Source organism: Peromyscus leucopus, chromosome 13 (assembly GCF_004664715.2).
Source record: "Peromyscus leucopus breed LL Stock chromosome 13, UCI_PerLeu_2.1, whole genome shotgun sequence".
NCBI classification, from domain to species: domain Eukaryota; kingdom Metazoa; phylum Chordata; class Mammalia; order Rodentia; family Cricetidae; genus Peromyscus; species Peromyscus leucopus.
Genome location: NC_051074.1, coordinates 30276385 through 30291466, shown reverse-complemented (window position 1 = coordinate 30291466; position 15082 = coordinate 30276385). Strand labels below are relative to the sequence as shown.

General features: G+C 43.3%; 1 protein-coding gene across 1 annotated transcript; it reads right to left on the bottom strand.

The window, feature by feature from the left end:
- Positions 1–292: 292 nt before the first annotated feature.
- Tm4sf20 (transmembrane 4 L six family member 20) lies at positions 293–12749 on the bottom strand. Its single transcript, XM_028874120.2, has 4 exons — positions 12542–12749; positions 6913–6978; positions 3966–4117; positions 293–607 (listed from the first exon to the last, which is right to left on the bottom strand). Exons 1-4 carry the CDS (start codon positions 12722–12724, stop codon positions 328–330), a joined length of 681 nt encoding a protein of 226 aa, XP_028729953.1. The 5' UTR covers positions 12725–12749; the 3' UTR covers positions 293–327.
- Between the last annotated feature and the right edge of the window lie 2333 nt (positions 12750–15082).

Here is a 15082-nt window from a genome sequence, read left to right as displayed (position 1 = left end):
ACGATTTTGATTTTGTTTTTTGACACAGAGTTTCTCTATGTAGTTCTAACTGTCCTGGAACTTGCTCTATAGACCAGGCTGACCTCGAACTCAGAGATTTGCCTGCCTCTGCCTCTGAGTGCTGTGATTAAAGGCGTGTGCCACACTGGTCCAGCTTGATAGGTTGGTTGTTTTGTAAAGTTACTTCAGAGACGATTTCAAAAACAACTTTTGCACTAAAATGACACAGTGTTCCAGATGATGCTTCATCATTGAACTTATAAAAGCATATATTTTTTAAATTCAAATTATGCGAAGTACTGATATTCTAGTTTATTACCCTTTAAGCTATACAATTTGACTCCTTCTTCTAGAGACACCACACAGACAGCCAAGGAAACCAATGAGTATCTGACTGAGCCCAAACAGGAGCTCAAGGATTCCAACAAGCAGGAGACTGAGAAATACTGAGAAGTGGAAAATCCTGTGTCTGTCTTCTTCAGAGTTAGAGTTGGGTACGCTCCAGTTATTGATGATGTCACTGATGCTGGAGTTCTTTAAATCAGTAGGAGAAACACAAGAGTCTTGGAAGAACCACTGGAGACTGAAGGATTCAGGATGGAAGTCACTAGGGGGAAAAAGAGAAGGGCTAAATGTGCCTGTTAACAAAATAAAAGCCCCAGTATAGTAAGACCCAGTGTACAGTTTTAAAGATTGTATACAAAAACCAGAGCTAAGATCTGGTTTTCTGAGCACATAAGCATAGCCCTAATCTTAAAACCCTTACTCATCACACATTGTATCATTCTCCATAGAAAACCTGATCTTAAGGTGAACGACATAAGATGCATGCTCTCCTGTGTCGGGATGAAGATAAATATCAACTATGGGTGTTTGAACCTGTCCCGTGCAGCCGTTCTACTTTCCAAAGGTGGAAAGCAAACAAACATATGTGCACAACTGAGTTTCACCTAGATCTGTTCTGAGGCCAGGTGATTTTTTTTTTTTTTTTTTTTTTTTTTTTTTTTTTTTTTTTTTTTTTTTTTTTTTTGATTTTTCGAGACAGGGTTTCTCTGTGTAGCTTTGCGCCTTTCCTGGGACTCACTTGGTAGCCCAGGCTGGCCTCGAACTCACAGAGATCCGCCTGGCTCTGCCTCCCAAGTGCTGGGATTAAAGGCGTGCGCCACCACCGCCCGGCTTTTTTTTTTTTTTAAGAGCAGATCTCTGTGAGTTTGAGGCCAGCCTGGGCTACCAAGTGAGCTCCAGGAAAGGCGCAAAGCTACGCAGAGAAACCCTGTCTCGAAAAACCAAAAAAAAAAAAAAAAATACTTATTTATTATGTATACAGTGTTCTGTCTGCATGTATCCCTGCAGGCCAGAAGAGGGCACCGGCTCTCATTACCGATGGTTGTGAGCCACCATATGGTTGCTGGGAATTGAACTCAGGACCTCTGGAAGAACAGCCAGTGAGTGCTCTTAACCGCTGAGCCATCTCTCCAGCCCGGTGAATGGTTTTTAGTCACAGCATTTCAAATACTTCTGATTAAAATGATATATGCCTCTTCTAACATAAAGCAAGCAGCTTTTAGTCCTAACACATCTGTCTTAAGATGATTTTTGTTTGTTGGCTTTCTTTTATTTTTTTTGTTTATCAGAATAAAATGGAGTACTCTTAGGGGGTGCACATTTCTAGATTCCCAACAACCGACTTTGGACCTGAGAAAATAACAGTATTTCAACACATAGCCTGTGAGACTACGGATTTGCCTGAGACTGCAGGATTCCCCTATTGTATTGGCCTCCTCAGCTAGACTGAGAGGGGCTATCTGAGTGCTGCTGTCCTCAAAGCTTGGACTTCGACCCCCTATATTGGTAGACTGTTGTCATCCCTTGAGGGTTAAATGTGTACAGTAGCTGTGGTTGGGAGTTCAAATTGTCCCTACTAGTAAAGAAATTCCTTTGGGAATTCACAATAACTTCTATAAAAATTTTGACTTTTTAAAAAGTAGGTAATGGGTAAAAACAGTTGTTTGATAAAAGTATAAAAGTTACATCTGGTGGATTTCCCAAACTAAATGGCTAATTAAAGGTAGCTAATGAATTAGATTGGTCTTCTATTTCTGCAAATTATGCCTAAATTCAGCCATAGAATTGTCTCAATGGACCATGTATGCTGTGGGATGTTCTGTATGTCCTGTGGGAGCCCGTTCTCGGGTTCCTCGTGGCTTTACCCAGCAGGTCCACATAGAGGATGATTAGGACCACAGGCCTGAGTGCAGGTGTCTGAGATGGTCTGCACTTGGCTGTGCTGTGGGATGGTCTGTATGTCAAATTGCTCTGATTGGTCAATAAATAAAACACTGACTGGCCAGTGGCTAGGCAGGAAGTATAGGCGGGACTAACAGAGAGGAGAAAAAAAAGAACAGGAAGGCAGAAGGAGACACTGCCAGCTGCCGCCATGACAAGCAGCATGTGAAGATGCCGGTAAGCCACGAGCCACATGGCAAGGTATAGATTTATGGAAATGGATTAATTTAAGCTATAAGAACAGTTAGCAAGAAGCCTGCCATGGCCATACAGTTTGTAAGCAGTATAAGTCTCTGTGTTTACTTGGTTGAGTCTGAGTGGCTGTGGGACTGGCGGGTAACAAAGATTTGTCCTGACTGTGGGCAAGGCAGGAAAACTCTAGCTACACATGTATACATAACTTCCAATGTAATATATTGCTACCTGACTTAAATATTTTTATTTCTGTCTATAAGTACATAGCATGAGCACAAGTACCTCCTAGCTGCTGTTTCTTGTGTTTTATTTTTTTTTAAGTTTCAAAAGTAAGGGGCTAGGGTGGTGCCTCCATGAATAAAAAAGCACTCGCTGGGAAAGCCTGAGGGCCACAGTTTGAATTTCCAGCACCCGTATAAGAAACAAGAAGATAGGGTGGCCACCTGTAATCCCAGCACTAGGGAGGGCTAACAAGGGAGTCCCTGAAGCAAGCTGGCTGTCTGAGTCATCAGGCTCCAGGTTGAGTGAGAGCCCTTGCCTTGGTAAATAAAGTGGAGGAAAATTAAGGACACCTATCATCAAGCTCTGGCCTCCTTATGCACTGGCACATCTGTCCACACACATACCAACAAACATTGCAAATGCATGAACACCATACACAAAATGAAACCATCCGTGATTTACAAATTTAGTGGTTAATTAGTGACTGGTGGGATGGCTCAGCTGTTTAGAGCACATACTGTCCTTCCAGAGGATCCAAGTTTAGTTATCAACACCCACTAGGGGCAGCTTGCAATTGCCAACTGCCCATGACTCTGATTCTACAGGAATCTATCACCTGTGGCTGCTGTAGATACTATATCCACAGTACAAAACATAATAATAATAATAATAATAATAATAATAATAATAATAATAATAGGGCCTGGAGAGATGGTTCAACAATTAAGAGCTCTTGTTGCTCTTGCAGTGGACCTGGGTTTAGATCTCAGCATCCACATAGTGGCTCAAAAAAAAAAAGAAACAATTCGTAACTCCACTTCTAGGTACAGTGTCCTCTTTTGGCCTCTGTGGGTACTGTACAAATGTGAGACATTTGAATGTAGACAAAACACTCCTACGCATAAAATTTAACTTTAAAAAAAATTAGTGCAGACATGTAGAAAGTAAATGTTCCCCTCACTCACCCATTACTATTCCCAAGGATTTAAATTAAGTATATATTCCCAGAACTTTTAAGAGACATCCACATGTAACCATGAATTTTTACAAGACAGTATAAGCCGCCTGAGATCAACTGGACCATACCTAGTGCATTTGGGTTGTGGTAGCCCCTCCGCTTCTTTGTGAGACGTTACCTATTTGTATTCATTTACCAAGTCCCTAAGAATGTTTGTCCCAGAAGTCAGAACAGAGAAAAGCCCAGCGCTGTGCATCATAACAAGCTGCAGCTATGTGAGACCACGGGACAAAATGCTACTCACCTCAAGTTTTTTAATGAAAATTCACAAGAGACGGTGCTGTTGGCTTGAGAGCTACAAATGAGAGGGCCTTGTGAGAGAGCCTGGAGTGATACCAGCATGCAATACACCGCACCAATGATTGTGATTACACTTAAGAGCGATGAAAGAAACATCTGGAAAACAAAGCAGGGACATGTGCACAGGTCATTTGTATGTCTTGCATCTGTTTCAAGTTATACAGCAGTATCGTGTAGCACTTACAGTCTTTTTTTTTTTTTTTTTTTTTTTTTTTTTTGGTTTTTCGAGACAGGGTTTCTCTGTGTAGCTTTGCGCCTTTCCTGGAGCTCACTTGGTAGCCCAGGCTGGCCTCGAACTCACAGAGATCCACCTGGCTCTGCCTCCCGAGTGCTGGGATTAAAGGCGTGCGCCACCACCGCCCGGCCAGTCTTATTACTTAGTTCCTGATTACTGTTCTCCACTCAGTCTGTGCTCCTAGATTTCCACCCCCCTTATTTGTAGATATATATAAGTGTATGGTATTTGTACATGTTTGTGTGTGCTTGTTCTGCCATGCGTGTGTGTTCACACGTGTGCGTAGGGGCGGGAGGGGGCAGTAAACCAGAGGTTGATGTCGGGTGCCTTCCCTCACCAGTTCATTCCCCACCTTATTTTTGACACAGCATCTCTCACTGAACCTGGAGCTCAACCATTTGGCTAGGTGGGCCAGCCAGTGAGTTCTGGCACCTGCCTTTCTGCCCCTCTAACACTGGGGTTAGAGGCAGATTGCACTGTACCTACTTTCTGCCCCTCTAACACTGGGGTTATAGGCAGATTGCACTGTACCTAACCTTTATGGGAATCCTAGGGATCCAAACTCCAACCCTCATGCTTATATGTAAGACATTTTACTGACTTAGCCATCTCCCTAGCCCCATATGGTCCTGAGTCTCCAGGCTGCAGTTTGATTATATGTGGGTTTATGAAAGGTGCAGAGACCAAAGTCTGCTGTTGAATTACAGTTGCCAAAAGACTATCACACTTGTCAATGTCTCCAAAATAATCTCAACTTTCATATTCCTGGGCTTTTGTTTTTCTTCTGGCCACTGAAACCTGGTTCTTTCTTCCTGTTGTATATAATTCTTCTAACTACATTGAACCTCCACTAGACCTTAACCACCTAAAGCTTGGTGTCTGGGCTCTTGGCTCCCAGTTCTTCCATCCATATTTGGCCGATGGTCTAAGTGGCCAGTGGCCAGCATCCTGAAGTAATCAGTCAGCAGGGTGGGGAGCACGACTGCTCAGCTCTGCGCACTGAAGTGGGCATTTTGCTATTGGGGCCCTTCCAAAGCAGGATGAGATGAGTCAGCATCGCTGGTCACCAGCCATCATCTGCTAGTATCACTCCATTCTCCCACCAGTATGACAACTAAAAGCCATCTCAACAATGCCACATGCCCCTTCGGGGTAGGGGTGGAGGGTCTAAATCTACCCACAGTCGAAAATACCATGGAGGGAAAGTTTGTGCCTTTCATGAATCTGAGTCACACAAACAGATAAAATGTGGAATTTGGCATTTAAAAAAAAAAAAAAAAGAAGAAAGTCAATGTTGAATGTGTTTCTTTCCAAAAATTAATTTTTGTGTTTCACAAAGTTGTTAGTGATTATGATTATTTCAAAGTCAAAAGTGAAGCAAGAGAACACTTTCCTTCCCTTATGGAAAACTATGAGCTCCTGAACATTGTGTATTGTGTCCTTCAGACCCTTGATGAATAGGCAGGTATGTTGAAACCTCCCTAGATCTATGTGTGTTCTCATCTGAATGGGAACCATTGATTTAAAACCTTTATGCTGAGCTCAGCCCCATGTATTGATTGTGGTGCTTCTCATTGGTCTACCCCTGCCTTAGAGAATTAGACCTCACCCCCCCCATATTCCCCCTCCCCCTGCCTGCATTCATGGTGTAAATAGTGTAAGAACTGAAATTGGGAGCCCAGTGGGCTTGATTAGAAAATACTTATTGTGCTACCCTGGTGAATTATTTCCGTTTCTTTTGTTTTGTTTTGTTTTGTTTTGTTTCTGACTACTAGTGTTTTGATCAACAACAAGATCTACCAGACATCATGGTCTTTAATTCCATCACTCAGGAGACAGGCAGGTGGATTTCTGCAAGTTCAAAGCCAGCCCAGTCTACATAGTGAGTTCCAGGACAGCCAGGGCTATAGAGAGAGAGCCCGTCTTAACAAAACAAACAACTCCCCATCAAATTAATTAATTATTAATTAAAATAAACTATGATGTGACCGTTGCCCACATTAGAGTTTTGAGGAATTAAGTATGGTAGGTATTAAATGTTTGAAAAATAATTGATGTCTCCTTTAAGAACTTTAAGAATTAAAGTTGGAACTAAGTGCAATTAACCTAGCAAACTAATCTTTCCATAGGTACTAAAAAACTGAGGGCACATTTGCTCTAAGCATTTTATATACTACTCAAAACACGTATTTTAGTATTATGAAGCTGATTACAGTTCTGGGTGTGACATAAGTCCTCATTTGAAAAGCTTCTGATTCTTTAGGTGAACTGAAGTTTGAGGAAAGGGCCAGAGGCTGGTTCCAAAGCTAGATGTTTGTTGTTTGTTTGTTTGTTTGTTTGTTTGTTTTTGGGGGGTTCTCCATGTAACAGCTCTGGCTGTCCTGGAACTAGCTCTGTAGACCCAGCTGGCCTTGAACTCACAGAGATCTGCCTGCCTCTGCCTCCTGAGTGCTGGGATTAAAAGCATGCGCCACCACTGCCTGGCTCAGAGCTAAATTTCTAGGAGAAAAGAAAAACTGTCTTCTCACTCTTTACCTGACTGTTTAACAAACCCCGACAGCATTTGTCCAAGCCTGAGGCCCAGCAGGTGCTGATGGCCCAGATGCCCTTGGCTGTTCATGTGCTTCTGCTCCCAAGCCCCCTGCTCCTTACTCACCCCTGTCCTGTTATTGCAGCACGCTCTTTTTCGTGATGCCAAGGACATCGTTGTTGCTGGGATGGCCTGGAAAGAACGTCACAGGAATGATGAGTACTCTTTCTTTTCACCAGATGCAAACCCAGTCATCACCACCTTCCATTTACTACCCCTTGGGGAAACTCGGGGTTCAGGAGAGGGAATCGGGCAGTGTCCATGTGTTGTGAACCTTAGCATCAGTTTCAACCGTAAGGATTGAAAGGGTGAGAATTGAGATAGCAGTTAGGAAGCTTCCTGTCGCCTGTTTTCTCGGAGTCAGCTATAGTCAGCCGCCTGGATTTTAAGCAGAAGAGGATAGCTTATGAAGGCATGAGTTTCAGAAGGAATCTTAAAGAATTGGGTCTATCACCCAAAATTTAACTTTGTATCCTCTCTTTCCCATTCCACCTTTCTTCCTCTCCCCTCTTTTTTCTCCCCTCCCTCTTCCTTCTCAAATTACTATAACCTGCAGCCACATCGAATTTCCCGTAAGTTAAGCAAGTCAATCTGGGAAGAAGAAAATTGACATCTTTGTTTGCCTGGCATTTGGCAGGGGCTAATTCACCATCACTCCCACGTGCCTTGCCTTCTACACCCCTGGCCACCAGCATCTTGCCAGTCTCCCCCAGCCTATATGTAAGAATGACTGTTGGTCCCACATGCTCCCCCCTGCTCCTGTATCCCTAATATGTATTGATTTTACTTTACACTGGTATTTAGAAGTCTTTGGGTTTTTTCTTTGTTTGAGACAAAAGCTTGCTGTGTAGCCTTGGCTGGCCTGGAACTTGCTGTGTAGACCAGGCTGTCTTCAAACTCCCTCCCAAGTGCTAGGAATAAAGACAGGCAGAAGCCTGGTATATATTGCATTCTGTATTGCTGAGGAGAGCTATAAATGGTATTATATTCTTAAGAGTTGCTTTTCTATTTTTAAAAAGAATTAGATGTCAGCTATGACTAGAAACTCTTAACTAGGAGTTTTGTACCGCCAGAGGGCAGATGTCAGTTGCTTCCTTTCCCTTGTGAATTTTTAGCTGTGATGGGTTTTAACCACACATGCTTCCCCCCTCCATCCCCCTCCCCCGCCCTGAACTCTGCACCCTTGCTCACGGCATGCTCCCTCTAATGGTTCCTTCCCCTGTTTTTTTTTTCCAAAGCCACATCTACCTTTGTGTTTTCTAGAACAGATTTATGCCTCTCACAAGGCAGCTTTCCCAATCCGTGTCACCCCATCCTATCACATGCCGACTCCATGTCACTGTGTGTTGCTGCCAAGCTTTGCTTATCCGTTGAATACGGATGCCTTCCCAATTCAGAAGCCGCACATACGTGTGGCTGCCCAGCCGCCCTGTACATCGCTGAAAGCCCAGAGGAAAAGGGAAAAGAAATCTTGGTCAGCATTTATACACTAAGCTTTTCTCAGTTGTTTCAGAAGACACTGCTTCTGATCTTGCATAACACATCACGTAGAACAGGAACTGGTGAATTTGCACTTCTTGCCCCTGTCACTTCATTTTATAAATAAAGTTTTATTGGAACCCTACTTATTTGCATATTATCTATGGAGTTTCGTAAAAAAAAAAATGGTAGGGTTGCAAAGTTGGTAATTCCTAAGCATATTTGAATGCATGAGGTTTTATGAAATTCAGTCTTGCTTCTTCTTGTTTTTATAAATAATTAATATTCATTTTCTTGGCAGGAACCCATGCTTTCCATCAGTTTTAGAAAGTGTACAGTTTCATAAAGGAAGTACTATCATAAAAGTAACTATCATAAAAGTTGTGATAGAAGTCAAGTTTTGGGGACCCTCTAGACCCCTGAACATGAGAGCAACATGCAAAGCCATAGCTCAGCGTGAACCCAGAAGCCCTGTTTTGTAAAGCTTTTGCGTGCAATCTAATCTGTTTGATTTGCCGCCATTTGCTTCCCACTAAGATTCTGAATAATTCCCTTTGACAGATTACCCCTATGTAATGAGTAAAATCAATAAGAAGAATGATTGAGACTCGGCTTATAGTTAACTTTATATAAAGTAAAAGAGCTTTTCTGTTCATGTTTTTCAAGGAACATTTAAAAATGTTTTTTGATGCTTGACCAAGTAACATTTATATTGACGTCCCCTCCCTTAGTAGATAATGTTCAAGATAATTACGTGATGTTTTACTTGGCTACAGTTTCAAAAGATAAAAAGGTTCACCTCTGATTTGGGTTGGTCCTAAAACCATAAATGATCTCATAAAGTAATCAGTAATGAGCCCAAGGGTTTATATTATATGCAGTTTCCTGTAAAACCCCCCATTTCTGAAGTGATCTCAATTTGAAATGTAGCAACATCCAAAGGAGTTAAGGACTCTGACCATATGCTCAGCACCCTTAATGACTCCTTCTTTACAAACTGTCCTGCAGAAGTTAGAATTTTCACCGATGTCATGAAGGACTAATTCCCCCTAAAAAAGAGATGCTTCGTCCTTTTTTTGCACAGCCAAGGATCATGAAAATATGCTTGCCTTCAGAGCACTGCCATCATCTACCTGTTTGCTTGTGGGCTAACCTCCAGTCTGAGGGTCTCCCTATGAAGAGCGTCAGACTTTTCCATGCGTTTGATGCTTTAGTGATCTCTGGTTAATATTTATTGGGGGAAGCAAGGTAGACTTAGCTGTGGTCTGGACAAGGAGTCCAGATTCACTGAAGTGTTTCACAAGTGTGTAGACCTTTCTATGATTCAGCTTCCTGCTCTTTTTACTTTATGGTTCTTTATCTTTGACCTCTGTGGGCTGGAGACAGGGGTTAAGGACTCTGGTATTCGATTAGCGTTGGTGTTAGATAAATCTAGAATTGGGCTTCACACCCATTGTGTGACCTTGCTAACATTCTCAGCCTTCTGTTTTCTGGCCTGTAAAGTACAAGTGGCAATTGCAGCCCAGATGATTGTTGAGCTGAAACTAGACAGCATGGTATTGGGCCCAAGAGTTGACACCCAGCAGGATGTCAACAAATGAAAGCTTTCTGTCTCCCTGTCCTTCTTGGTCTGTCTAGTTTCCCCCCTGGCTTCTTGCTTTCTCTAAAATGAGAGCATATTAAAGATACCAGGGCTCTTTAATACTTGTAGCACATCTTTAAAATATTCTCTCCTGTGTTTTGAGCAATGCCAATTCATATCTAGAGATAGCTAAGTTTCTCTAAACGCCATCTGGGACACTCTGGGAGCTTTGCAGCCAGGGCTCAGATGCTCTTGGCCAGCTTCTGACTCTGCTTACACCAGGTACAGAGAAGGCCGGCCCTGCTGAGGGAACCTTCTAGAAGACTGGATGAGGGCCTGATGCTTGGCTGTTGCTTCACACTGCTCAGCCTGGAAGCTGGCACGGCAGTTTGAAGAGGAAGCCCAGATTTTACAAAAAGCTTTTCCTGTGGCTGTGTCTACCTGAAACAGATGGCTGGATTACTCCTGTTGGCAAAGGAAAAAAAGTCATCAGCCTGTGGAGAAGGCTTTTTGAATGGCTTTGCCATGCCAGATAGGTTCAAAGGGCACAGTTTTATATGTAAAGTTTAATATACTGTGGCCTAAGAGGTTTTGTTGCTTAGGGATTTTGTTTTGTTTTGGTTGGTTGGCTGCTTGGGAGTTTGTTTGTTTGGTGGATTGGTTGGTTGGGTTTTTTGAGACCCAGTGTCATATAGACCAGGTGACTTGAAACTTGCAATCCTCTGACCTCAGTCCCAGCTCTAAGAATGTTTTTAGGTGGGGCTGGAGAGATGCCTCATAGGTTAAGAGCACTGACTGCTCTTCCAGAGGTCCCGAGTTCAATTCCCACCAACCACATGGTAGTTGACAACCATCTGAAATGAGATATGGTGCCCTCTTCTGGCATGTAGGCATACATAGAGGCAGAGCACTGTATGCATAATAAATGAATAAATAAATAATCTTTTTTAAAAAAGAATGTTTTTATGTAAGCTTAAGGAGAAACCTAGTGGCAGTAAACTGATCCTCACTAGGAATTAGTGACCCATAGGTGGGAGAGACGGCTCAGGGATTAAGAGCACTTGCTGCTCTTACCAAGGGCCCAAGCTTGGTTCCCAGCACCCACATCAGGAGGCTCACAACTGCCTGCAAAACACATATATAAATATATTGATTCAAAGCTGGGCATGTCTGTGCACTCCTGTAAGCACAACAAGATCCTGGGAGTGGGTAGAGAAGGAGAGAGAAAAAGAGTGAAATGAGGAAGGGGTAAGACTTCCTCCAATAACTAGTGATCCAAATGGAGAACTCCTCTTTTACGTTCTGAGTTTCTTTAAAAGTTACTTTTATGTTTCATTATCTGCAAAATCCTAGTAATGTCAACATTTACAGTGCTCTCTCTCTCTCTCTCTCTCTTGCTCTCTCACTCTCTCTCTCTCCCTCTCCCTCCCCCTCTCTCTTGCGCTCTCTCTCTCTCTCTCTCTCTCTCTCTCTCTCTCTCTCTCTCTCTCTCCCCCTCTCTCTCGCTCTTGCTCATTTCTCTGGCACTAACTAGATCACTGATGCACCTGTACAAGTGACAGGACAAACGAACAAGCTCCTAGGTGCTGAACTGTCAGTTTCAGCATCCCTAATCCCATTATACAGACACCAAAACAGAGTCCTGGGACAAGTGACTTGGTTGTGGTAATATACCAGAGACAGGCCCGTCGCCTCTCATATCCTTCCAGATCTGAAAATTGGACTCTACCAGTGGGTTCTACCCAGAATGGCTGCATCAGAATTCTGAGGGGAAAATGGAAACCTGACTCCTCACTGCTCTGCTGGCTCATTGTGAAGAACACTCACGGATTCGGTGTTGTACCACTCTGCATCAGATCCCAACAGAGAAGGTCCATTCACCATCATCAAACTATAAAACCCTAAGGCACTCTGGGATCTGTGTAATAGCCAAAGCAAAAAGTCTGTGAGATCAGAGAGTGTCTCAGTTGCCTTTCTATTGCTGTGATAAAACACCATGACTGTGGCCAAGCAGCTTATAAAAGAGGCCCAGGATTTGGATGTGTATGCCTTAGGCCAGCTCCCCTGAGAAGCAGGCTAAGCCTCACTGTGCCGTCTCAAGATTTCCCACGTGCAGAAGCGTTTCTCATTCCCATTGAGCAACTTCCCACTACTGTGGCATTCCCTAGAAACGCCTAGAAATCAGAATGGTACAAAGGAAAAGATGAGGCCATGGATTTTAAACTGCCCCCCAGAGCTGGGGGTGTAGCTTAGTGGCTTAGAATGTGTAGGGCCCTGAGTTCCATCCCTAGTACCACATAAAAAAAGAAAAGAAAAGAAAAGAAATCCTTAATATGAAAGAAAATTCATAAATGTCATCCTACCTGTGAAGAAATGTGGTAGGTAATGACCTAACCACCTCCCATCAACTTCTTTTTGATTTTGCCTTAAGGTCTCTAGGATGGACCACAGTTTTCTTTATGTAAATTATCATTCTTCACAATATAACAGCATAAATCAACGGTAACCCTACATTCCTACCCATATCCTATGAAGACATAGTTAGCTGCAAGGTTGAAAGTCACACTTAAAGACACGGGTAAAAACCAGTACACCCGTCTCCAAGTCAAGCCAAGCCAAATAGGTATTACTCACCAGCGCACCGGCTCCTATAATTCCTGGTAACCACCACTCATAGCAAGAGATGGGGTTTTGAGAAGCTGAATCTCCCTCCACTAGGCTGATACCCAGAGGTATACAATTGATAACTACTCCCAGAATAATCAGAATCAGCAGGCTGAAGCCATTGCAGGACGTCCACCCCTCACAGCACGTCATGGTTGTCCTGGTTCAGTTAGAAACGTCCTCCAAGTGTTTGGGCTTGTGGAGCTGGCTGGCCTTTTATCCCAGTGTTCTGGTTAAAGTTTAGCACTTATGAAAAATTAGTTTCGGAAAGCAGTTCAGAGTCCAGTAGGCTAGGACGTTATGAGGATTATGACGGGAACCAATAATCATTTTATATTATGATAGGATGAAGGAAAACACACAGAAAAAAATCCATGGTTGCTGTGTGGTGAATTTACACATGAATATAGGTGAGTAAAACTGACAAAAATGGACTTGTGTGGCATAACTCCTCTAAAATATGTCTTTACTGAAATGCCTTATAAGATGTAGCCTTATAAGATGTAGTATATCCAAGTATATCCAATTATAATAAACTACTTTAGATAAACTACAAGTATATTCAATTAGAATAAACTACTTTTCATAACTCAATATTATTGTTATATGTGAAGTATTCTTATTTTTGGAGTTATTCAGTAAGAATATGAACATGTATAAGATTAGGAAAATATTTCTCCTCTACAAATATCTCTGATTATTCTAATCATTAGCACTCCATTCCAGGCTGTTTGCCCACATACAGCATCTTGGATGCTGAATTATTCCAGTCTTATAAAGTAGATAGTAGGTACACAGCCCACCTATGACCTCAGGAAAGTTTGGCTAATGTCATTAGAAGGAAAGTGATCAAATATGGAAACCATGGCAGAAGCAGTGGGCGAGGGAATGGAGCCGCGATGATAGTGTCTGGCTTTATTCAAATCTTGAACCACATACCGCGGTTCCTCTTTCTAGACTGTGCCTCCATGCTCTCTCCTACTCGCTTCTGAGTCCCTCATGGAAAGACTCAGTCAATTGGGAGAAGCTTCAGATGCTTTTGGAGTGGCCACCATAGCCCACAGGAGGCTGCGCTGACGATGGCGGGTCCACAAGGGGCCCACCGGAGCAGCAGCAACATCTGGATCCAGGCTCCCACATGTCCTGAGGCCACGTTTTAAAATGCAGCAATGGCTTCTGCTCTCATGGTTGCCTAAGCTGGCCTGCTCCATTTCTGTTCCCTGGCTGGAAGGTGAGTCATTTAGGCAACACCCGAGTGTGAGTGGGCAGTAAAATTCTAATGAGTACATCCAGGAGAAACGTCAGCCCGCTTTATCTGTAATACCTTCCTCCTTCTCGTCCCAGATTTCACAGCTACTATTGGAGATGATGATGGACTATAGTGGTGGAGTCCACTCGATTTGGGGGAGGGGGCACGTATTGTGTGCTCAGAGAGGAGGTGGTTTAAGTGACCTTTCAGTGGCTTTCTGCGTCTTGTTTTCTACTTACTGTTTGGGTGGGAGCTCCACCTCAACACCTGGCACCCTGGCATCCCTTTACCCAAAGAGTCTGGAATGTTTGGAAGGAGTCTGGTGGAAGATCCACCCCAAATCCCCTCCCCTCTCTTTCCCTAAACCCGCCCCTTCAAAGCCCACCAAAGATGCTCAAGACCACTCCCACAGAGTATATAAGCCGCATCCCCGAAATCAGACACGTGGTTCTTCCGGTCTCACATCCCTGTCTCCTCTCTGCAGGCCGGGAATCGCCTGGGAGCACTTTACTCATTAAATCTGGGCTTTCCAATTCTGTCTGATTCCGTTTGCTGCGTCGACAGAGAGGCCTTCAGGAGGCCTAAAACTTATCATTTACAAAGAATGACTACAGACCTGTCCTACAGTCCCATAAATAAATTACCCTTTCCTCCTCTTTTTAGTTAGTTTCTATTTTTCTGCAACCAAGAGAGCTAAAACCAAAAGCTACTAAAGCCAATTATTGAAAAGCACATGGCACGACAAAATCAGCAGGAGTCCAGATGTTCAGAAGAAAGAAGTTTATTCAAATGAGCTGTAAAAGGAGCTAAAATTTGACTGGAGAGTGGTGAGAAAAGCATTCTTGTAACCATGTCAGCCACCCCCCCCCAAAAAAAAAAAATCAAAATTCTGGCTGTCTCAAGGGAGAAGAGATGCCATTGAGAAATTCTGTCTGCAAAATTGCTAAAAGGCCAGAGGAAAAGTTCTGGGGGCTTTGCTCATCTGCAGGAAGCCTTCCCAGGCTATAACAACTGGACTATTGGAAGGGAGCTGCTGCCTCTGCTGCCTGCAGAAAGGCAGAGGAATCAAGCCACTGCTCCTGGAACAGTCAAGTTCAAACACTCCGATTTAGATGCGGGTTAGGAGACCACTGCTTTCATCAGCACCCTACCACACTCTCCAGGCTGGTGACTGAACCCTGGAACACTGACCTAGCGATTGTCACTTCAACTGCATCTTGAGGTCTGTGAAACTGTCATTGGATCCACAAAACACAGAAGAC

Coding starts and splice junctions, on each gene's coding strand:
- Tm4sf20 (XM_028874120.2), bottom strand. CDS start 12,724: ATGACGTGCTGTGAGGGGTGGACGTCCTGCAATGGCTTCAGCCTGCTG. Junction 4,118..6,912: donor GCTGCAATAACAGGACAGGG/GTGAGTAAGGAG, acceptor TTTGTTTTCCAG/ATGTTTCTTTCATCGCTCTT. Junction 608..3,965: donor TTTTCATTAAAAAACTTGAG/GTGAGTAGCATT, acceptor TTTTCCCCCTAG/TGACTTCCATCCTGAATCCT.